Here is a 26,015-nt window from a genome sequence, read left to right on the forward strand (position 1 = left end):
ACAAACTTGATTTCCCTTATGACTCACTTCGTCTTCAAATTGCGCCCCTAACCTTGAGAATATTTTTTCTCAACTCGAAATCTTTCAAACTATAGTTACCTAATAAAAAATTCATTTAAATTCTTTCATCATGACCTTATTTTGATAAAATGCCAAATCGCTGACGCCTACAACTATCCTACATTGAAAAAAGTAAAAAAATACCAAAATTGCATTACCTATAACCTAACCTATTGTGCAAATCAATCAATTGATTTCTCTTAGCCAGCTTTTAAAATATCTTCTCAGAGAGAGTATTTTTTCCCTAATACGCTGACTCATCCTACTACATACAAAGGCAAAGAGAAGAATAACGACGACAAATTTTCTATTCACACCGTCGTATGCATTTTTCACAAAAACACCGTAATAAATTCACTCTTTTTTTTTTGCGCAAAAAAATCAACCGGAAATTGCACCGCGTTACGAACTGATTTATTTTATACATTTCCATGTGTTTTTTCAAAAACCAAGTAAAAAATTTATGTCGCCATTTCTCGTCATTTTTTCCCACTTGACGATATAAAATTCGCTGTTGGATGTATATGTTTGAATTTTTATTTGACAAGAGGACGCTGTGCAATATTTTGACAGCCGCTGTAGACCTTTTTTTTCCTATCGTCTCTGCGGGGTTGATTTGTCGTTGAAAGTGAACCCGAAGCGAGGATTATATTTGTGGGGGTTTGGCAAAAAAAAAAAACTCAATCTGGATGGGAAATTTCACTAATGAATAAGACGTGTATTAATTAAATTGTGACATGATACTTTGGTATGTTTAACGAAAGATTCCACGTTTAATTTGACGTCATTATATTAATTTAATATCGATTACCAAAAGCTAAACTACAAATTGCATGCCTCTGATAGGTAAACTTTGATCTATTATGTTTCAGTATTATTGTAATTATCCTTTGTGGTTTAATAGGGTGCTTGAAATAAGATCTCGTCCGAGTAAACAACGTACCATATAGCATACAACATTACTACAATACAAATCACGTTGTATCATTAATGACCAATTTTAGAGCTAAAAAATGCAGTATTTTTCAAAGAAAATATTCGCTCGAAAAGACGATAAAAAAATAAACGAAAAAATCAAAAAAGTCGCGAACATCAACAAGTCATCATTAGAATAAAAATTCGATCAAACACAACTGTAAATATTTCTATCGAGTTTCTAAATCTGGGAAAAAATTACTTTTTTTTTCATTTTTCACAGCAACTGGACACTTGAAAAAATCCAATCATTTAAGTAAGTTAACAAATCTACAAAGTTTTAAAATTCTTCGCAATCGTTCGACATAAACTACGACAATAAAGACGTTTCGCAATTCGTTTTCTATAAACACGTACCTACATAAGCAGTGAAAAAAAATTTCCGACGCCACAATCTCATTGGGGAAAATTTGTGGGTGGAATGGAATGCGAAATTTTGCTCCATCGCAGCCAACATTTCCAACCCTTCGTCGTTGTATAAAAACCAGAAACATTATAACATCCGATTCTTTTGAAAGTTATAAGTTAACGAACTCGCAGCAACAGAGCCCTTTTTTAGTTTAATTTTACGCACTTTTTTTTGTACATATTTAGTGTTGCCTTTTAAATAATAGTGCACAGGTAATGGTTTATTACGATTTTTATTTAGCTTAATTTGCTTGAGAAAAAATTTCACGCGTTTCCTTTTTTTTTTTCAAAGAAATATTTTTATAAACAAAATTCTAAAGCTGGTAGGAAGTAATCATCTGTGGCGTTAATGATATTGTATAAGCTGAGAAATGCAGGCATCTCGTCATTTTCATAATTAACGCGTTTCCCTACAAAGCCATAAAGCACTTGCCGAGTTAAATCATGCAAAACCTGTAGGTATATTGAAGGAAATTCAACTTATCGTTAACTTTTCTATACCCTTGCATCGGCCAAAGATTAAACGTTTACAACTTTTAACATCAAAAAGAGATTTTAAAAGTTTTAAACCAACTTTTATATGAGAAACCTTTCGGTTTTTCGGCAGTTCGCGGAAGAAATAGTCCAAGAGCTATACCACTGGGATTGGGCCGAAATAACTGAAAGCTGGGAATGGTCTCAAAAGTTAGTATACATAATCCTATTTTGAAAACACTTGGTCTGCCGATCCGCAGCTGCTGCTTTAAAGCTCAGTGAAAGCTCAAAAGTTCAAAATTTTTCTGAACTTTCAGCTGAGAAAACTGATGGCTGAAATTGGTGCCTAATTATAGGATTTTTCGTGCTGAATCCGAATATATCGGTCTGCCGACCCATAAGTGCCGCCAAAGCCCCGCCAGACTGGGTCAAAAGGGGAGCAAATTTGACAAATTTCATGTTTTTGGGCTAAATTCTCATAAAAAGCAACAAAATTGGATTAAAAATTATTTTCAAGCAGTTTAACGGAATGCTCTATGGCTAAAATGATTTATAGGCACCGAAATTTTTCAAAATTTTCATTTTTGGGGGGTGGGGCGTGAGGGGAGTATTAATGAATTCAGCAAATATGGCTTTGTGATACATCAAAATAATATGTTTTTTGACGGTATTGTCCTCCAATGTGAAAAATATTGCTATAATTGAATTCTACGGCCCAAAAAACATATATTTTGATGTATCACAAAGCCATATTTGCTGAATTCATTAATACTCCCCTCACGCCCCACCCCCCAAAAATGAAAATTTTGAAAAAGTTCGGTGCCTAAAAATCATTTTAGCCATAGAGCATTCCGTTAAACTGCTTAAAAATAATTTTCAATCCGATTTTGTAGCTTTTTTTGAGAATTTAGCCCCAAAACATGAAATTTGTCAAATTTGCTCCCCTTTTGACCCAGTCTGGCGGGGCTTTGGCGGCACTTATGGGTCGGCAGACCGATATATTCGGATTCAGCGCGGAAAATCCTATAACTAGGCACCAATTTCAGCCATCAGTTTTCTCAGCTGAAAGTTCAGAAAAATTTTGAACTTTTGAGCTTTCACTGAGCTTTAAAGCAGCAGCTGCGGATCGGCAGACCAAGTGTTTTCAAAATAGGGGTATGTATACTAACTTTTGAGACCATCCCCAGCTTTCAGTTATTTCGGCCCAATCCCAGTGGTATAGCTCTTGGACTAAAAAGCGATTACCGAACCGTTTGGGAAAACTATTTACTCGTTATTGAGCGTTTATTTTGGTAAATTATCTTTACCTGTGATCGATTACCGAACGTTGGCGAATATTTGATTGTTTTATTTAATTTTTCCTAACTAATTACCAACGTGGCCGAGTTGACTTTAGGGTTGAAAATCGTTATGTTTTAAAAGTTCGAGTATTCAAATTATGTAATAAATTGTGAAACTTTTAACTGAGCACCCTACTTAATCTGGAAAATAATTAAGTTTAAATTTTCAATAATATTTTTAATTGCTTTTCAACTAGTTTTCGGAGATCAGTTTATCCAAGTAGTCACGTATTACTCAACAAAAATAAAAATAATAAACAGCTAACGTGTGGCAGTTTGTTCATTTTTTTTTTTTTTTTTTTTTTTTTTTTAATAAGTGTTTTGTCTATGTGAGTATCAAGTACTTTTACATCGAAAATTGAAACAAATTGAATAGAAACTGAAATGTGACAAACCATAAATGAAAAAAAATGCAACGAAACTCTCTTTGAATTGAACGTTGGCAATTATTTTTTTTAAAAGTAAAATTTCTTGAAATTCTAATTCAATGGACACAAGAAATTGCCTAATTTATTTTAAAATACACAAGAAATCAATACATCTATTCTTGCCTCTTCTCAAAAAATAAAATAAAAGCTTTAAAATTTTTATAGTTTCGCACAAAAAAATTGATACACTTTCAGCTGATTTTTTTTCCAGCAAAACACAAGAAATACAATTTCTTTTTTTGTTATTTTTCCATTTTCTAGATCCAAAAAATTTGCGGAAACTCGAGAAATTTATTCCATGAGTAGGTACCCAATAATAAAATTAAAAAAAAAAACAATTTCATCACAGAGCCAAGAGCCTCCTGAATCCATGAAACCACCCCCTCCCCTCCTCGTGAGAGGCTATAAAACTATCTATGTATCTCAATAGGCAGTAATTTTTTAGGTTGGACGAAGGGAAATTAAAAGAGAATCCAAAAATATGTACATCACCATACGAAATTCTAGAAGCGAAATTTCAATTTTCGAATTTCAGAAATTCAAATTCGGACTTCAAAATTTGGTAACATTGTGATAGAGACATGAAAATTTAATTCATAGTGGATTTTTGGAGGTTCGAGTTTTAAAAAAACTTTCGTAAACGTGAAATTTTTCATTTAAAAAAAAAATTAAGGTAGAAAATTTTGAATTTAAACCTAGGAAAACGGATTCTGAAAATTTAAGCCAAAATCTATAAATGGGTAAGGATTTAATAATGCAATAAATCCGAGTTTATAGATCCTGAATTTCATTTTGGCTCTATTTATTAAAATTTTTTTTCGAACTGGAAGTCTAGAATTCGCTGAAGGCTTTAGAACGTTTTGAAACCACCATTATTTGATTCAAAAGTTCAAAAACAAGCTATAAATCAAAATTTACATTTTTAGGTACTTGAATTTTATCAGATTCCTATTTTTTCATGGAGAATAGTCAAAATCCTTTTGAATTTTAAAAAATTGACCAAAAATTGAAAGATTAAATTTAGTATGTACTTGGTGTTTGATTTAGCAGTGTATGTTCCAATACTCTTTCAATTATCATTTTCTGAGCCAAAAATTTTCTGCTGATTGGGATACCTTCCTTCAAAGGGTCCAACAAAAAAAAAAATTCAAGGGAAAGAAAAACTATAGAGCATTTATTTACCACCTGTAGAACGTGATTCATTTTATACGGAGGATTTTTTTTATGGAGATATTTCGCGAAGAATTTGGAATGCTCAACTAAATGAAGGATTTTTTTAAAAACCAAGAACCAACCTATATTTTCTCAATTGATCCTCAAAAAAGCAAGAAAATTAAAAAATATGTGGCGAGATTAGGGAGGAGGGGAGGTTTCTTATTCCGAATAATAACACCATATGACTTGAATGAAAATGAAAACAGTGTTGATTTTTTTTTGTTTTATTTGTGAAAAAATCATCCTTAATTTTCAACGATGAATTAACGCTCAAGAATAACCTTCATTGCACCACCATGCAATACTCGAAAACTGTTAAAATCTCAATCCAATAACTTGTTTTTCAGTTACCCCCTCCCACTCACGTGCCAGAAATTATACATTCGAAATAAAAATAATAAAAAAAGATGAGGTTAGTTTTTCCTTGAAACATTTAGATACCTGGGACCTTTAAAATTGCAGTGTTCACGTAATTTGACCTAACCAACTTTTTTAAAACTAACAAAACCGTGTTACGTAAATAAAAAAACCCAACGGTATTTCCATTCGTTCAAAATTTTGAGAAAATTTCACGGAAAAATAAAATAAAACGTCAAGCAGTAAAAAATATTACGTATCAATCACTGCAATCGCAAGTTGTTGATATTTCAAACGTCATGTCACCACTTTAATTTTACACGCGAACCCTTGTAAAATATTTTTCAGTTGAGTAATATCATCGTACCTATTGGAAATGAACAAATAATGCAATCTCACTTTCACCGACGTGAAAAGCTTATTGGTTTTTGTTAGATGATGGAAATTTTATACAATTATCGCTCAAATCGAAAATCTGATAATCGAACTTTCATACCTAATACAATATCAAGGCAAACATTTCCGTTACAGGAATTTGTTGATATTAAGAAAAATTGGCCACTTTTCTTCGCAGTAAACTTTTGCCTATAAAAAATAAACAAAGTGGAAAAATCTCGCCTTTATGGCATAGTCGGTCTTCATTTTACGGAATGCAATCGCATCAAATAAATAACAAACAATTTCTAGTACGTATTCACAAGGCAACATACGACGAAAATAGAAAGAAATTGATTTCCAGAATAAATTCACTCGGTTTCGCCTATTCAGAACGTTAAAAAATAAGTCAACGTCGACCGTGCACACAATGGTCATATTTTTATTGAGAAAAAAGAGTCAGCTTTTTCCCATACGCAAGATCAAATATATTATTCAAAAGGCACACAAACGTGCATTCTTTCCCACTATTAAAGTAATAGTTTCAAATTGATTACTGAGAAATAAATTGTTCCTGCGAGTTTTGCGTGTATTAAAATAATTTCAATTTTTGAAATACATAACTATCTATGTAAGTATAGCCACTCGATGATAGAAATTATGTGTAGCACCGCACCACTCACCACGAATCTAAAAAGTATTAATGTGTATCTCCTGTGGGCATCTGCTCCTTTACCCGTACGTCGGCGTCGTTGCGCATACATCACCCAATATATAATCGCCGCTTACGAAAATTTGTCGAGTAAGCTTTAACGCGAGACTAGAATTTAAATTTTCAACCCCTTCGAGCCGCTTGTACTTTTACACATAAACGAAAATTTCGCGTAATTTTTTATTTCCTCAAAAAACACAAGTGAAACCGGTGTAGTAATTTATAGTATAGTATAAATTTTTTTATGTACAGGAAAATGTCTGAAGCGAAATTTACATTCTTATTAATTGCAATAATTTCCGCATTAATTGGACAAAGAATCAGTCTCAGCGAAGCAAGATATTTACCAACCAGATCACAAGAAGATAGATTAGTTAAACTGAGAGAATTACTGCAAGATGTAAGTAGAAATGTTTTTCAATTTTTTTGTTAGTTTTTATAATATACCTAGACCTACCTACGAACAGGTAGACATGTAGAAATTATTTCGTAACCTAAAGAAGATCAGTAGTTTTTCGAGAATTTTTTTTTCATTAAAATTTTATTAGCTTGTCGGGAAAACAAGATGAATGAGGTAAATAAAAAAATGCCATAATACGTACGTACATATAAACGTACATCGTTCTTTTTCAAAGTACTCGTACAAACCCACGAGCTCGTTGGTACACTTATGTACAACTAAAAGTATCCTGTATATACAAAGTAACTGACCTGATCGGTTTTTGAACCAGAAAGCAATTATAATATTGCATTGAAATAACCCGTATTATGATGATTAGATGCTGGTTTATTTTATATTTTTTATTTTGCTCGAGAATTATTGGTTTACATTATTGCTTTAGAAAGTTCGACTTTAAATCATTTTTCTCAATACTCTGGTACAATCAATTTATTGCTGTTGGGTACGATAAGTAGGTATGTACTACCTATTTTTTGAAATAATTTCTGAACGCACAAAAAAAAGAAAATAATTTTAAAACATGGCGCTATAAATGATAGATTGTTCACAAATTTTTTTTTCGAATTTTCTAATAGGGAAGTTTTCTGAGATAAAAACTATAAAGCCAAACTGAAACGTTATCAAAAACTTTTTTATTTCATTCTTCATTTTATCAGAATGTAAAAAAAAATTTAGAATCAACACATAATTTCATTTTACAAAACTTTTGTATCAAGAAAAATTATGTTTACCTATTGAAATTTTTCTACTCTTTTTAAACTCACTTTTTCACGATTCATTTTTTAAAAAATTTGTTAAATTTTCAAAAAGAGTTTTGAAAACGAGAAATTGGAATTTTTCAGACCATTCAGACGTGTCAACTGCCCACAATGTCTCTTTTTAGTAGAAACTTGAATGCAACTACCTACTCTGGCCCTCTTCTCCTCCCTTTATTCATCGATCCCATACCATTTCCGTTCACATATTATTTTACTGACATCGAGAAATTATAAAAATCTCCTTGTCTTTGTCTTAAGGACTATTTATCAAGATTCATGAATATTGCCCTTGTTTTTAGACTGTTCATCTTGAAAATGATACGACGGAAAACGATTATTTGATCAACAGGCATTTGAAAATATACAAAATCGAGTAGGTACTTTAAACAAAATGTGATAAAAAATGAACGGCAACATCTCCACAATAAATACGTTTTTACGTTTTTTAGTAAGAAGTTCACTCATAGTTTAAGTTGAGGGGAGGACACTACGAAAAAAATCTGTTCAGAAAATGTTGAAAGCAATTTTTTGTTTATTTTCTAAAAAAGCTTACAATGAAGTTTCAACTCTTAACACTTTTAAGCAAAAAATCAAGGAAACGTAGTTTTATGACAGGCATTTCGAACATTATTTTCATAAATTCTCAACTTTTCCGTCAATTTTTTCAAACAAATGTAATAATTTCAGAATATTGAGATCCTAATGTCAAAAATATGGAACATCTCCTGGCATTTCAAAATATACTTAATATCACGACAGTCTTCTATTTTTTTTTCTTTCAATTTTTCATTCAAATAACGGCCTTAGTGTTATAGCGATCAAAAAATCGTGTTCGACTTTTTGACGGATTTGAATACGTATAAAGAAGTCTCAAAAGTTCAAAAATTGCCATTCCACTACTCATACTTTGCTTCAAAAAAGTTGAAACCGTTTAAAGTTGACTACTTGAGCTTTTTCAGAAAATAAAAAAAAATCCAAAAAATATACCAGATACTTACCTACTTACATCAAAACTTTTTTTGGAAAACTGACCAAAAAATAATTTCGACTTTTTGACAGATTTTCATACAAATAAAGGACCCAAAAATTCAAAAATCCGATCCCATTTCTCTAGCTTGCTTCAAAAAAAAGCTACAATCATTGAAAGTTGACTACTCGAGCTTTTTCAGATGCAAAAAAATTAACACTCAAACTTTAAACGCTTTTTTCTCGGAAAAGTGATTTAGATTATTTTAATACAGAATTTCCACGACACGTATGAGCACAAGTAGGAATATTTGCCTATACACTTGATTAAAGGAGCTGTGTACTCGTATGCTCGCGTGTAGATTTCTGTTTTTCAATTATTTTTCTTGGTGATCTTAACCTTGCACTAATAGCTGTAAAGTAAAAAGCTATCAAAATTCGATGTTTTATTAAAAATTCAAAAAAAAAAAAATTTCCCCAAACTTGTCCAAAATTAATTAGGGCCTATGAATATTATTGTAAGTACGTAACTTTTTTATTCGTATAATGCTACTCTATAAAATTTAAACCAATTTTGGACATGAAAAATCTTCTAAAAAATGTTTTGATTTTTTTCTAGGCTGATTATGAAAATGAAAATTTATTTTTCTTGACTGAATAAAATTTGAACCAAATTCATTAGCCCAGCACTCGAGCAGTCATTCTAGACTTTTTCGACCTAAAAATTTCAACACAGGGACTTTTGTCAAGAGGAAGAGAATACCTCCCTGAAAAACATGCTGAACCAAATTGGGAATAAAAAAAATCGGGTTTTCTCATTTCTCTCCGAGTTTGGAACGGAAATTGTTCTACTTACGAGTAAAATTTGTGACAAAAAGGTTCTTATATTTTTTTATGTAGGATGAATTGATACGCAGACTAACATCAAAATGAAAAAAGTGAATTTGACCAAAATTATTGTGAAAAGTGTGGTAATTGGGGTATTTCAATACCCATGGGTACAAATCTATGTAATAGCAGTGATTTTTTTCAAAATAGAATCATTCAACAGTTGAAAAAAACGATAAAAATTGTTTATATTTTGACTGTTTGAGTAAAAAGGACCTATAAAAAATGAAAAACAACCAATTTATAACATAATATTTTTCGTGAATTCGAATGCGTGAGAGCAGACAATTGCGAAAAACCAACCAATATATTCAATTTTTATTGTTTGTTGGCACCTTTTGGCAATTAAAAATTCTATTTTGAAAAAATCCATACCACATTCGTGCTGAAGGTATCGAAATACAATTTGGTCAAATTCACTAAATTCGCATTTTTTTATTTAAATAGAATAATGGGGAAAATTCAAACATGTTTAGATACCTCCGGAACAATTCATTCTACCGGAAAAGTGATACGTAGGAAGAACCCTTTTTTTGTTGAAAATTTCATGAGGAAAATTTTTTTCGTGACCGATTTCCTCGAGAGAGGTAGGTACCTATATTTTCGATGAAAAACTTTTTTTTTTAGAAAGGTCTCACCCACATCCTCCCCCGAGCGACACTTGACATCAGATGTGGGGACTTGAACACTATCGAAGCAACAAGCTGAGGGCTTATTAGATCATTATCTTCTCCCCAGCTTCTTTCTACACATTTTTTCTGACATTTTTTTCACTATTTCTGCACTTTTTACGATAACCAACTGAAAAAATGCATCCATTGCTAATAGTAAGGAAATCAAAAATTATACGGATTTTAACACTTACATTGAAATTTTAAAGTATGTTACTTTCTTCGTGTTTCAACACGATAGTTAATCAAATTATCTAATGAAAACTGCTTGAAAATCATTCAACTCTGTTGATCAATGAATGTTTTGCACGTTTTTATAAAGTAAACTTAGGTATACAAACATTCACTCGTGTCATTTCCGTTCAATAAAATTACAATCTTCCTATAAATTTTTAAATCTTTCCCATCTTGAAATATCCAATGGACCAGCATCCAATACAGTTCGTCATTATTATTAATTCCCACAGATCACATCGTATATAAAATTTATCTACCTACCTGTATAGGCTAAAGAAATATGTAATGTCCCTATAACTTCATCGTCACCTAATAATAATCTCTTCTATGACGAAACTCATCTATAAGAAAAAAGACTCTACACTCGAATCGCCCAATTAGATTACCTTCCGATAGAGACATATTTACGTTAAGGATTTCCTGGCGCGATATAATAGCGATAATAAGTAATTTCCACGAGGTGACCGATTCGGGCGGTCGACTGCGTCTTGGCTGGCGCAGATTACACGCGTAATATTAAAGTAACGAGTCACTTTAACGTGTAGATTATCGCTCATTTCGTTATTTAATTAAATAAAAATTAGTCGTATCGAGTACTGTTCACCTGCGACGAGTACTGATAATTTTCATTTTACGTCTATATATGCTTACGTAAGCGCATATATGGAACTGAATAGGAAGTGTAGTACATACATATAAATTCGTATATTACATAATCCAATATGTGAACCGTATTAACAAAAGCTTCACCGCCGGATCTTAATTCGGAAATTTCCGATACCTACCTACCTACCTACCTACCTACCTACGTTGCTTGTTTTCATCGGATTATCCACAATGCACAATTGGCAGGTCAAGAATGCGATTTTTATTATACATAAGTACCTACATAAGACGTGGTCATCGGTACCGGATGATGAATAATATATTTCGTTGCAATTTGTAGCTTAAAATAAATACCTAACCTTGAAAATATTAACGGTATTTGCGAATGAAAGAGAGTAATTAGAAGTGTAGGTATTGAAATAACACGAATGCTTTCTCCTTTTATACATTTATTATAAGTGCAAAATATCATTTGACACTTAATGAGTTCGTCCGTTGTATTACGCGTATTAATTAATTTTTACAAGTTCATTATACAATTTAACCAATTCCACACATGCACACGCTGGGCTGCGTTTTGCTGAGAAATATACCACCTCCTCATCCTGCCTTCCTTCTTTTGTTTTTAGGTAGAATTTGGCATATATATTTTGTAAATAAGGAAAAGATTTGGAGAAATGTGCGATATTTCAAACCATCATCTTGCATCACCTTACAAATACGACAAATTACATAAAGGTCATTAATGAGTATACGCAGTTGGTGTAGAGAGAAAAACCAACGGCTAGATGGCTGCCTTACCTCATCGTTAATCGTTTCAGATTATTTTTAAATGAGAATTTGTACATTGTCGAGAAGAATAATCCGCCATTGTGCAATGTACTGCGATCCCATTAGTCTATCTACCTCTACCAAGACCAACTGAAAATTGAATAAAAAGACTATTGCGCCATATCGAGAAAAAAATCATATTCGCTAAAATAATCCGTTAGAGTCTTCTTATATTGCGCGAAGCAGCAAAATAACAAAAATGAGAAATTTAATCAATCAGAAAAATGTATTATCTTGTATTCGTACTAATGCGTCAACTTTTGTCAATTTGTCCATAGTTGATAGTTTACCTGGTCGAATATGCTAGATATTCGTGTACCATGATTCGAACACTCAATGTTGAAATTTTAATAGTTTTTCTTGGGATATGAGTTCAAATTGTGATCAAATTTTCATTTTTTTTTTCTCGCTGAGGAGACTGTGTAAGGAGGTAAGATTTCAAGGAAATATTTGAATAAAAAAATTTTCAAAGTTCAATTGTTCTAGAACTACAAATTTTGTGGCACCACATTTCGAATTTGTTTGAAAAATATATGAAAGATGGATTTGTAAAATCCTTCTCATAAAAAAGGAATCACTAAATTTAAAAACAGAGGCTCGCTCATTGCAAATCAAAACGTTTGAGAACAATATTTGTAAAATCAATACTTCATTTTATTTTTAGAGAAGAGATAAATCCGAGTTATTTTTCATATTTACGAGTAAGCATAATAATTTTATAGTAGTCTAAAACGCTGGCCTCAAATATTCCAAAACAACCCCAATGCTTCGATGATTTTACGACCCAAACGATTAATGAAAGTAACCAAAGAAGAAATTTTCGAAATGATAGGAACATTTGGTTGATATGTACCTATTTACACAATTCGTCGAATAAGTAAGTAGGTATACACGGAAAATACTCGTCAATTCATAATACACAAAGTACCACATTACTACATTCTTATGACTCGACTGTACTATAAATCCAACGCCGCGTGTAGAAAAAAACCCATCAATGTAGTCGCACACAGCACCTACTCTTACATATTAACATAATTATCTTCTGCGAGTGTATTATGACATCTCGACACAATCGAACGGCGAATCTTGAACATAAAGATACGTACCATTATTTCGATCATTTTACTCCATTTTTGGAAAGTGGCAAGTGACGATAAGAAATTGGTGGAATTTCTTGCAAAACAGACGTTTAAAATTTTTAAATGAAATATTCGATTCTGATTTGCATAGGTAATGTAGAACGTAGGTATAGGTAATCGATTACCGATATGTACATATTTTAAAATGTGAAAAGAATTTTTAAAACTATATAAAATAAGTTGGGTGTTTCTTTTTGTATATACCAAAGATATGGTCAAGGTCACAAGAAACTCAATCAACTTATTGAAACCGAGTTACGTGACTAATTACAGGGAATTCATTTCAACTCCGAATTTTCATCTATAGGTTCCATCATGTCAATTCGACCAAGAAGTGCTAAGGAGGGGTCGTCAATTTTTTTGAAATTTTTTCTGTGGAACTATCTTTCGAAGGGATGACCAATGGCGCAAATCGCAGCACTCTATCCCGTTTTTAAAGGCTGCTACAGGGTGTCAAAGTTTTCAGTGAACTTGAAATATCATCTATTTCAGCAGTGGATTACTCGATAACCGCGATACCTACCAAAATGGAACGTTTTCCCATAGTTAGGGGTTTTGAAAGGCTTTTTGGTGATATCATAAAAATCATTGTTACCACTTTTTTTCGTACAAAAAATTAGCTCAAAAAGTTTCAAAACGTAGTTTTCATATCATTCCGACTCTCAAAAATTCTGAAAAAAATATATTATGGACAACTTTTCACGCTGAACAACATATTAAAAAATTGAGATGGTATCATGTTGCAAAGTTGATTTTAAAAAATTCGAAGTTTGCGAAAAAATACAATTTTTTTATTTAAAACATGAAAAAAAGTTTTGATAGGTGAAGTTGACCCATTTGACCCCTATTTTCATGTATCCGTTGAAAAAGTTGAAAAAACTCTTTCACTCGATGAAATGAACTCATCACAAAAAAATCAATATTTGAAAAAATTCAAAAAATAAACGAATTTCAATATTTTTGCTATGAGTGTACTTTTTATCAACTTTTTCATCAAAAACGTCAGAAAGAGGTCAAAATAAGACAACTGAATAAATTTAAACTTTTTTTGACGTTTGGAATTGAAACTTGAATTTTTCAAATTTTAAAATTCTAGATACATAACCATTGTGAAAAAAAATTTGTAAAACACCTATCCTATCGCCAAAATTTCCGAAATTTTCAAAAAAGAAAATTGTCAAACACAGATAGAAGTTTAAAGGCGAAGAAAAATACAGAATCATGAAACTATGATTTTTTTTCAATAAATAAAATTTCACAAAATATTAACAAAATTGTTTCAAAAATTGTTTCAAAAAAATCAACTAAATTGTAATAAAAATTCGCAAAATTACAAAACAAAGGGATAAGAAAAAAAAATCAAAAAATTGATTTTAAAAAACGTTGAAAATGGTTTAATACTACATAAAATATTTGTTAAATAAACATTGACTCTTATTCTAACTTTGTAAATGAAACATCAACTTTATTTACTCGTAAGCTTAAAAAGTTTAATTTTCAGTCATTGAGAAGGTATTATTATTGAAAGAGAATTGAGAATCAATTCAAATTGTCTCAACGTTTTTCCAATCGAGTACTTCCAGAAGTTGAAAAGAAAAACATAGGTAAAAAATGCCATTTTTAATACATACATCCTATACCTTCTGTTACGTTGAAAAGAAAAGGTTGAAAGTTGAAATAAATCAACAAAATTGTGGTAAAACTTTTTAAAAATACAATATAGGGCTAGTATTTTTTTTGGAACATTTTTTTTAAAAACTGAAAAATTTTGAAACTGAACTTTTGTTTGGGAAAGGAAGAAGGAAGAGTCATTAAAACATTGCAGATCTGTGTTTTTTTTTCTATGCGATTCTAAGGCAATTTCATGACAGTTCATACACTGAGTTGAACAAAATTTTGAAAAAAAATAAAAAATCGTCTACTTTGGAAAAATTGTTTTCTCGAATTATTTTCTGTAAAAATTAAAACCAAATCTGCTGCTTGCAATCGTGTAAAACAAATTGTGTTCAATTAAAAATCCGTTATTATAGGGTGACTCAGGTAGCGAATCCTCGCCAATTTAATTCATTAAATAGCCGAATAATTCAACTGATGCAAAATTAATTCGAGCAACGTGAAACTTCATTAATAGTGTTCAAATAAGACGCGAAGGCCGACCAAACACTGTGTAATTTATTTCAGAATAATCAGATGAAATGTCATTATCACGTTGACCGCCATCGTCGGCTCGAGTCTGAGATAAAATTTCGCAACGTGATTTCGAACGTGAAATATGAAAATTGGCACGATCGTGAAGTAAAATCCAACTCTCGCGGCATCTTCTCATATTGTCTGTTACGGAACAACAATGCGTTCCACGAGGCTTAAAATCAGTCGTATGGACTGATAAAATATTCATTTCCGGTGTCTAGCCGAGTCAGCGAAAAAAAAGCAGTCTGGCACGCAAAACCACCGGTATCCACCACGAGAAAAAGTCTTATACCGACCGACGAAACATTACGCGAAGGAAATCGAGAACCGAGATGGTAGGCTAATTTAAATACCAAATGAATTATTTATGAATGAAAAATTTCATCTTCTATGTAGTACCTAATACCTATATCTGTGTACATACCTTGTAATACCTATGTACTTATTACCTAGTATGTATTTCCTATTGAATCGAACAAAAATGAAAATAAAAACATCTTCTAAGGCGATTGTATACGTTAGCTATAGGTAGGTACTACTATAGGTACAATATGTGTTTAGGTCAGCAAAAAAAAAAAAAAAACACGCATCGAATGTCAGCTCGTTCCATTTTATACCTACATACGAACGTTATATTCACGTAATTTTAATTTATTACCAGTTGCCTCAGACGACGATTATTTTTAACATTTTGGAATGAGGAAAAAAATATTTAGATGGAATTAAGTATATCGCAGCATCATACAAGTAGTCCGAATGGTAATCGTTTCTAAATACGTTGATTTTCGTGTATACCTATACGAATAGCAAATCATTTTTAATTGGCAGTTGTGTTCGGCAGGAACCAATTATTTAATTTTCGCAACATTAGTTAATTTTTCGCGTTCCAAACTTGGAGTGCTTTTCACCATTCTGAGGCTATGTGTGTTAGTAGAATGAAGAAATAGGTACCTATGAACTTTAGTTGGTTGCGTTTTGTCTATTGGATTTTAATTAAATGTAAACCCAAGGGGAATTACGAGTATGATACCGAGATTCTGTATTGGCTAATTTCACCAGTTTGGAATTATTCGTACTTATATATTAATAGCTCGGTATTTCACCAGCAAAAATTCAACAGTTGTTTGAGAATTTACCTCAATATGTTGTTTGGATCAGTGAAATGGTCAAAATCGTACTTAAGCCCAAACACTATCATTTTCGAATCAAAAGAGCACACTTTTTCTCGCAGCCGATTTGTGTACGGTCTTTCTTAATTACAATGTTACCGACTAACTAACATGTATCATTATTTCACCTAACAAACAACGTTATAAGCTCGGCCAGACAACTTGCAGCCAACTTGTCTGCGTCTCGTCTAGTCGTAAATCAAACCGTACACACGTTCCCTATATCAGATCGCTATCACTGACTCATCGTGTTTCAGCTTTGAAGATTAGTGGTTCACTGCCTTATCTGATGGTCACCTGTGTTATGAAAATTTATCTAACGATGTTTGGGTTATACTCGGACTCGCCAACAAACCATTGATCAAACACGATTGTATAAGTTGTTGTTATAGGGAAGATGTTCTTCTCAACTGTGGTGAGTTGTGTATACGTAATCGAATGCTAAAGTATTGCTTTGCCAGCAGAGGATATTCGATAGAATAATATTTATGCAAATACGAGTAAATATGCAGTATGTAGGTGACATGGCGTGTGGAAATGTGCAGGTACATCTGCATGCTAAATGTAGGTAAGGTACCTACTACCTACCTATGTATCTGAAACCTATTAATAAGAATTGCTATTTTCGAAATCGTTAATTTGTCTTTTTAAATTTTTAGTTCAAGTATTCGCGAGGTGCGTGGGTTTAGAAAATTTTCAAGGTCGATGAATACTTTTCTAATCAATTCTAGGTGGGTGGTACTATTCTCAGCATTGAATTTCCGTTTGAAGTCTAAGCATTTTGGAAACGTGATTTTAATCACCAAGCATTCATTTTCCAAGTACCTATTTAAATAATATACGTACTTCAACGCACAATTTTAACTTGATTCGCGTCTTTCAACTTGGAAAAGGACACAAAAAAACCCACACTGTAATTTTATCTTACCTATATTGCTACCTTTTCCATTCTTTTAGGTATTCTTTTATATTTTTGTATAAAAACATCAATAATGTTCTTCCTCGAGACTTTAGCTCCGCAATTTCCAACTTTTTTTTCATTTTTCATCAAATAAATTTTTTCTGTATAACATTCTAAAATGTTTTCCTTGTCAGATTTCAATGGGCAGGCTTACTTATGAGCAGAATTAAATTAAAAAATTTGAAAAAAAAAGTAGACATAAAAAGAAAGGATAAAAATGCGTTTCTCGGCCGGTAACTTCAAGTGACGAAATGGTCGAAATGGTTCAAACGGTTTTGGATATCTTATGAAAAGTACCTTCTGGAAAAAAGTGTCATTTTTCCACTGAGGTGTATTATTCGTAAATAAAATAAGCAAAATAAAAGCAAAAAAAATGGTATTTTTCCAACAACAAAAAAAAACTTGTAAAAGAGCAAATTTTTTGAAAAATGGAGTATAACATTTTCTAAAAGCCTCCTCATCTAATAAGGAATAAAGTGGAAATGGATTTTTAAAAATGAGACAAAAATATTCGTACTCAATCTGTTTTTATAATTTCTCAAAATTGTACCGAATGTAAATCGGGCCGCATATCCGAATGTACCGATTAGTAGAATACAATAGAACCACAGGGGGTAAAAACTGTATCCGAATGTCCGATGCGAAATGACTGCCAATGTCCCAAAGGTGTATCCCAATGTCTGAAGTAAAAAAAGAACTTGTATAACTAGGGATTCCCAAACAAATCTGGGTATTGATGATTATGGAAGCCAACGGAAAGTACAACTACTTGCATGTATCATAAAAATACCAAGATAAGGTGTAAAGTCGATGAAGATGGGCTCATGAAAACCCAAAACAGATTTGTGAGAGGTCCCACTCCCAATCCCAGAATATATGATCCGACTGTTTGAGCCTTATTGCATTTTTTACTTCAGGAAAATCAGGCTAAAAACCATTGAGAAGGTGAAAAAATCTACTTTTTTACAGCTGAAAAGTCGACACCCCTAAAAAGCATATCTAGGACACCCTCCAAACGCATATGCAAATTTTCCAGCCTTCGAAGTCGATTTGGCCACATATTCGAATGTACCGATTAGTAGAATATAATAGAACCACAGGGGGTAAAAACTGTATCCGAATGTCCGAAGCGAAATGACCGCCAATGTCCCAAAAGGTGTATCCGAATGTCCGAAGTAAAAAAAACCTTGTGTGACTAGGGATTCCCAAACTATCTGGGTTTTGACGAATATGGAACTCAATGGAAAGTACAACTACATACCTTGCATGTAGCATAAAAATACTTAGATAAGCGTAAGGTCGATGAAGATGGGCTCATGAAACCCCAAAATAGATTTATGAGAGGCCCCACTCCCAATCCTAGAATTATGATCGACTGTATAGCCTAAGCCTTTTTGCATTTTTACTTCAGGAAAATCAGGCTAAAAACCATTGAGAAGGCACAAAAATTTACTTTTTTACAGCTGAAAAGTCTAAACCCTTAAAAGGCATATCAAGGACCCCCTCAAAACGCACATGCAAATTTTCCAGCCTTTCCAAGTCGATTTGTGCGGTTTCTCTTCTCCGAATTGCTCTAAAAAGTTGATTTAGATTTTTTTGACCTTTGTCGTCTGCTTTTGTTTCTCCCTCTCAAGAATTTGGACCTACCTCAATTTTTTAGCCAAAGTAATCTCCACTCATATTTTTCAAATCCAACGTAAAATCACACAAAATATGAAATTCCTCTGGCTAAAGCTGAAATGTTCTTATAGTCCAAGAAGAGAGGGAGAGATGAAAAAAAAATTGTTTAAAACGTATGTGCCTATAATCTTGATTGAGAACTGAAGAAAATTCTAAAATATCTTTCTTGATCTTACAATTACGAGTAGATCATTTCATGACTATTAGGTATACCTTTTCTCTGATATCTAACATTTGCCTATAGGCTAGTACGATTCATTTTAATAATCTCCAAATTTTCAAAATGTAAACCTAAATGTTCTTTTTCAATTTCAAAAATCAAAACAATTTCACAGGTAAGTTTTCAACTATTTTTTCAAATTTTTGAAATTGACAAAAATTATTTAAAAATTGGCACCACTGCCTAACAAAATATTTCCCTGGTTTCAGGAATGATATCTTTCTACAATTTAGCATGATTATTAATTAATGCGAAATATTTGCCAAGAAAAATTTGTTGAACTAGGTACATTATATTGAACAGATGTACCTAGACCTACTTTAGAAACCCCTGTAAGCGCAAAAATCCAAACGGACATTCAGATACACTTTTTGGGACATTCGCGGTCATATTGCAACGGACATTCAGATACAGTTTTTACCCCCCATGGTTCTACTGATAACCACTAATCGGTACATTCGAATATGCACCGGTCGATTGTGGGGTTTCTCTTCTCCGAATTGCTCTAAAAAGTTGATTTTGATTTTTTGACCTTTTTTGCCTCCTTTTGTTTCTCCCTCTTGAGAATTTGGACACACCTCAATTTTTTATAGCCAAAGTAATCTCCACTCATATTTTTCAAATCCAACGTAAAATCACACAAAATATGAAATACCTCTAGCTAAAGCTGAAATGTTTTCATACAGTCGTTTGCCTATAGGCTAGTACGATTCATTTTAAAAATCTCCAAATTTTCAAAACATAATACGGAAAGTTCTTTTTCAATTTCGAAAAATCAAAACAATTTCACAAGTGAGTTTTTAACCATTTTTTTCGAATTTTTGAAATTTGCAAAAATGATTAAAAAATTGGCACCACTGCTTAACAAAATAGTTCCCCGGTTTCAGAAATAATATTTTTCTACAATTTAGCATAATTATCTAATATGAAAAATTTGCCTGAAAAATTTTTTGAACTATGTATTCAACTGTAGTAGGTTAGAAACCCCTGTAAGCGCAAAAATCCTAACGGACATTCAGATACACTTTTTGGGACATTCGCGGTCATTTTACAACGGACATTCAGATACAGTTTTTACCCCCCCCCCCCATGGTTCTACTGATAACCAATAATTGGTACATTCGGATAGACACCAGTAAGTCGCACCCATATCTACCACCTAGAGGTTAAATTTTTTGTTATTCGATATTCATACGAACGCTTTCTATCAAAAAAGCTTGATATTTTTTCAAACTAATAATATCTTCCCGGTAAATACTTATTAATTTCCGATAAAGCGCAGTATACCAGCATGAGGTGTGCCGAACTCCCCCCCCCCACCGACAGAAAAATTTAGGCGAAAAGTTGGGGACGACCATCATATGAATACGTACATATTACCTACATTCTTACACCACTATGTCGACTCACACAGAAAAAAAAGGAAAAATGGACATCAAAAATTCAAAAAAAAATCCCAACTCAGATTATACAGCTTTACGTCAATTTTTACGGTCTTTATGCATTCAAACTTTATAACCCTCTTTAATTATAAAATTAGGCGACATAAGAACGCATAACTTATTTTATGGAGGATTTAAAACCCTATAGAATAAGTTGGATAAATTCACATTTTAATGAAATTCAAAATTAAAGAGACAACAAAGATTAAAAAAAAAAATTAAATAAAATACTAAAAGAAAATAACGTAGGTGGTCAAAATTATTATTACACAAGTAATTTCACGTTCACGTCCTAGTCTCGTCTCTAATAAAACAAATTTCACGAAAAATTAATGCGAATTTCATACTACAACACAGCTTATTTGGGGAAATTCTTTGGAATAAAAATCTTTGCATATAATATTGACAGCTGACACTGGGTATTTTTCAACACACTCAGGTATTTCTTCGTGATTTAGATATCTGTCTCAAATTTGGAAAAGAGTGGAGAAGAAGTTTGAAAGTTGAAACCTTCGAAAGACACGACACAAAGGTCTATTTGGAATAGTAAGTGGGCGTTTAGAAAAAAGAATACAGAAAACGAAACTTTTTCAAAGTTTAGAGTACCTACTGAATTCAATGTTTTTTGATATTCACCAGGAAGTACGTACCTAGATGTCACTGATAACCAGTCTCCAGCGACTGGACAATGGACATTAAGTACGTATTTATCAAAATTTTGTCACTTGTATTATTTCTGTCGAATGAAATGTTCCAACGCTGCATCATCATTCCAATTTTAAATTTACATTCGTAATTGGACAAATAATAGTGACCCAAAAGTCAGTAGGTATCCCGATTTTCACGTTTTAGTTTTTCTTTAAAAAATCAAAAACTAAGCATCCTAGAAAAAAACTAACGACATGATGTCGATTGGAAATTTAATTCTCTACAACTTTGAAATCATGAAATTTTTTTGTGGACGCTTCCTTTCGCCTCCAGATCGATTTTTGTGACTTGATGATTTTTATGAAAAATTTTTCAAAAGTTCATTTCCAAGAGTTTTAGTTTTTTGTAAAAAAAATCAAAAACTTAGCATCCTAGAGAAAAATTAACGACATTATGTCGATAGGAAATTTAATTCTCTAAAACTTTTATCCATGTAATTTTTTCGTAGGACGCTTCTTTTCGTCTCCAGATCGATTTTAATGAATCTCAGTTTGCAAATTTTTGAAAAGTTTTGCAAACGGAGTTTCATTAAAATCAATCTGGAGACGAAAAGAAGCGTCCAACGAAAAAATTACATGAATGAAAGTTGTAGAGAATTAAATTTTCAATCGACATAATGTCGTTAGTATTTTTCTAGGATGCTTAGTTTTTGATTTTTCAAAGAAAAACTATAACGTGAAAATCGGGATACCCGAAACTGACTTTTGGCCCACTCTGTAGAGAACGTCAAAACCTTGTTGGGAGCATTTCTAAACGTCAAAAATCTGAAAAACTTGATGTTTTTCCTCCTGCTTCCTCTACATATAATGGTCCATCTCCAGTAACTTTTTGCTCCCAACTTGGACACCCTGCATACAGAAAATGAAATTTAGTCTGCCAATCACCCCTAAAGCCGATTCAAGCGTTCACACCTACTCGTATCTTTTGATAATTAGGTAAAACACATTTTCAAAATCAAAGAAAAACCGAGGTTGTCCCATCCAATGAAACGATTTTCCTTACTAATACATACTACTTATTAATTATTAATCGTCTTATTCGTCTTCAAATTTGTAGCGTACTTTTGAGCATTCAACTCGCCATAAGTATACAAATAATGTTTCACATTATTCATAACTACGACACATCAATGCTGCGATGACTGCGGTGGTCATTAAGCATGTTATAAATCGATGATAGATACATCATGACACGCAGTCCAGCTTAGATAAATACGAAAATGGCACAGCTTGTAGCAGTTTTTATTATGCTGTTGCATCTGTCATTATAAATGCTTCATAATCGTTCCAGCATCGCGTTCGTCGTTTATTTATTCAAATCTATTACACATATGTCTGCAGATGAGGCACCTATACTCCGCGCGAAGTGCCAACGATTAAATAAATAATAAACATAAAACAAACATTTAATCGTTGCTAGGTTTATTGCAATTTCACATCTTCTTTATTCCAGAGTCTGGACTCTGGAGTGAGGTGTATCGTAGCTTGATGCGAATGTTTACAGTTAGCGAGAATATTTTCATATTATTAAATATACATAACGGTATCCTTTCGCAATAATTATTATATCTTGGCGCGTTAATGTGTAATGATTACACTCCGAACCAAATTAGGTTCCTGTAAAGATAATTTTTTTTTCATCTAAAAAACCAGTTTTCGTTTATTCATCAGTCCGATTATACATCGACTATAGGTAGGTATAGGAGGTGGTATGCTCTTCGTTCGCCCTCATAAATAGAGAAATAGGCACAGGCACAAGCTATGCAGCGAATAAATAGGTCTACGCGCGGCCATATTCGCGACCATAAGATAAGATGCGCCGTCCACAAGGTAAACATACTACACCTCGTGTGTGCGCGCAAACCCACCACTTTCACTCTTTATTTCTGGGTGCTCGTAATATTACTTAATAAATGAAAAAAAATCTTCGGTAGTGGCGGCGCATCCTGTTGTTGTACGGTCTGTGTTTTGAATAATTATTGCGTATTGAGGTTCGCGCCCCGCACACCGCCCCCTCGCCCCTTCGGCTTTGTATTATCGTAAAAGTATCCACATTTACGTCATCTTATAATACCTATCTCCTATCTTGTCGTACGAATAACGTGATTGGGACCTGGGACCATGTACCTGACCAGCGAGCTACTCGTATTTTCGCTACCGTGTGCCCGCAAACGGCAAATGTTGCCTAGCCAAATGAACGCACGATGTACGACGAAATATTAGTAATACCTATCTATGTACATTTGGAACATTTCATTCTTATGACCAGTTGCTCGACGTTGATGATTGATGGCCTTTCGGCAGCTTGACGCAATGTCACGCTGTGCTCTATGACGTCGCCGGATAAATATTTGATCACGTTTGGTCGACAATGTTGAAAAATTAAATGCTCGTGCCTCTTAGGAAGTAGCATCACGCTTCTATCGTTACAGTCCGTCCACGAAGGTGAGAGAGAAAAAAGTGAGTGTGTCTTGAATCAAGTTCATCTGATGGAAAAATTTGTTAGGCAAATTAAATCTGAAAAAATTTTAATCCAAAGTACGTAGGAATACCTAGTCAGAAATTCGATTATATGTACAGGATTCTCTTTCGACTTTCGACACTTCACGGTCGTTTCTTTCTTCGCTTAAAGAAAGATGACACTAAATTTTCCAGAATTGAGTCATTTTGAAATAAATGTGCAATTCAAGTCTCCATTGTGTCTTTAAGAAGGAAAATAACCCAATCGATAGAAAATGTTTCGAACCGGACAAATCTTCATAAAAAATTCATGCAAAAATACATCACTAGCTACAATAATTTCAGACGCTGAAGTTCACGTTTCGATTTTTGGTAAATTTTTTATACTAATGGGAAAACATCAAAATTTAACCAAATTGACCTGATAAAATATGAAATTTGGTATGTGTCCTATTTTGGAGCCTCCCGATCGATTGGAAACGGTTTCACTCCATTTTTAGAAATTCTGAAGTCTGGGAAGTTTAAAGTTGGTTGAAATTTTCAAAAGTCAAAAACTCAAAATTCACATTTTAACTCAATTTAAACATACTGAATCGATTATGACATGGGTTCAAAGCCTCCGGCCATATTTTAAAAATTTCAGATTTTCAAAAAGGGCCATTAAAAGTGTTGGTTAGGTACAATTCAACTTCAGCCATTGCAAACGCCATCAGTACTCGCTAATGACGTATTTGACAAACTACACACCATTTCAAAATATGGCTGGAGACTCCAGAACAGCTCGACACCACCTCTCATCGATTCAACATGTTGAAATCAGGGTGAAATGTAAATTTTAGCATTTAAACTTCATTCGGTAGAATTTTTGAAAATTTCAACTTTCAAAAATCTGCTGGAGGCTTTAAAAACGTTTTCAATCGATTCGGAGCTCGAAAATAGGCTACATGCCAAATTTGAGATTTCTCGGCCAATTTGGTAAAATTTTCAATTAGAAGTTCTAATCCATTAAATTTTTTAAAATTCATCAAAAATCGAAAAGGGAACTTTGGCAACTGAAATTTTGGCTGATGGTGTATTTTTTCATGCTCTTCGATGGCTGGGATACGGATACCTCATCAGTAGAAGTCACATCAATTAAAAATTACTAATCAGATCCCCTCACCTCTGTCACCTTGAAAAGTTCAGAACCGCAAAATTAATTTCATTTCATTTAAAAAATGAAAATAAAATAGAAATCATATCATGCAACTCCATAAAAAATATTCAAGTCCGATGAATTTTTCAATTATTTGTAAATTTTATGAGATATTTCGTTTGGAATGAAAATGGCTACCTTTTTTTTGAACGGAGAAATGACCTGACACTGATTTTCGAAATTGATACTGACCCACCAATGACCAAACTACATGATTTGACTGAAAATTTGAAACCTGCGCCATGAAAATGAGGTTTCAAGTCTCACGTTCTCAACTAATCGATACAATAAAATCAAATATTACACTTATTGATAGGTCCACAAGATTTAGAATACAAAACTGAAATTATGTTTTATGTAGACGAAAACAACGGTGCGTTTTAAGAATCTTTTTTCTTAAACTACCCACCATATCTGCGAACACAATAAAAACTACATATCAATTTCGTGAAAAAAATGTATGTATTTTAATCAAAGTCTTATAATACAGGTACAAACAAAAGTTATATGTACATCGAGCTACTCTAAATAACTTACAAATTTAAATTAATAGTCTGAAAAAAATAAAACAAAACTTGAATTAATAATAAAATAACTAACTAAATTTTTAAAATCACAAACTTAGATTTCTATACTCAACAGTCTGGATTAAAAAAAAATGGTCAAAAAATGCATGCTTAGAAAAATACTAAGTACAAACATCATTTCAAATTATACCCACTTATTTAAAAAAAAAACAACACAGAAAATCTAAAAGCATAGATTAAGATACTTACACTTTACAGTGGTAATCATTTGACAAAAATCCTAATGATTTTCGTCGCTATTTTCTTACAAATAGGGCACTTTTTATCATTATTCTCTATTTGAGTTTTGCAATTTCCGCAAACACAATAATGCCCACAATCGACAAATAAGTACTCTCGTTCATTAGAGCAATGATCTTGAGCACACTTATTGCCAATAAAAGTGGGCTTAACTCTCATCAGTTTAGTTATAGGCACTCTGCATAGGGGACATTTTTTATTACCTTCGATTTCGAAATGTGTTTTACATCCTCCCTTTCCGCAAAGGCAATAATGCCCACA

At 32.6% G+C, this 26,015-nt stretch overlaps 1 protein-coding gene across 2 annotated transcripts in view; it reads left to right on the forward strand.

Annotated features, from left to right (window-relative positions):
• The first annotated feature begins 1,513 nt into the window (after window positions 1–1,513).
• LOC135848052 (uncharacterized) overlaps window positions 1,514–26,015 on the forward strand; it is a 38,799-nt gene continuing 14,297 nt past the window's right edge. Inside the window, exons 1-2 of one of the 2 annotated variants that reach the window (XM_065367824.1) lie at window positions 1,514–1,656; window positions 6,597–6,744. In XM_065367824.1, the coding sequence (XP_065223896.1) occupies window positions 6,601–6,744 (144 nt within the window). In that variant the 5' untranslated portion in view covers window positions 1,514–1,656; window positions 6,597–6,600. Of the gene's footprint in view, window positions 1,657–6,420; window positions 6,745–26,015 lie in introns of those variants that run through there. The other variant, XM_065367823.1, reaches the window with a different exon arrangement.

This window comes from Planococcus citri, chromosome 5 (assembly GCF_950023065.1).
Source record: "Planococcus citri chromosome 5, ihPlaCitr1.1, whole genome shotgun sequence".
Lineage (NCBI taxonomy): Eukaryota > Metazoa > Arthropoda > Insecta > Hemiptera > Pseudococcidae > Planococcus > Planococcus citri.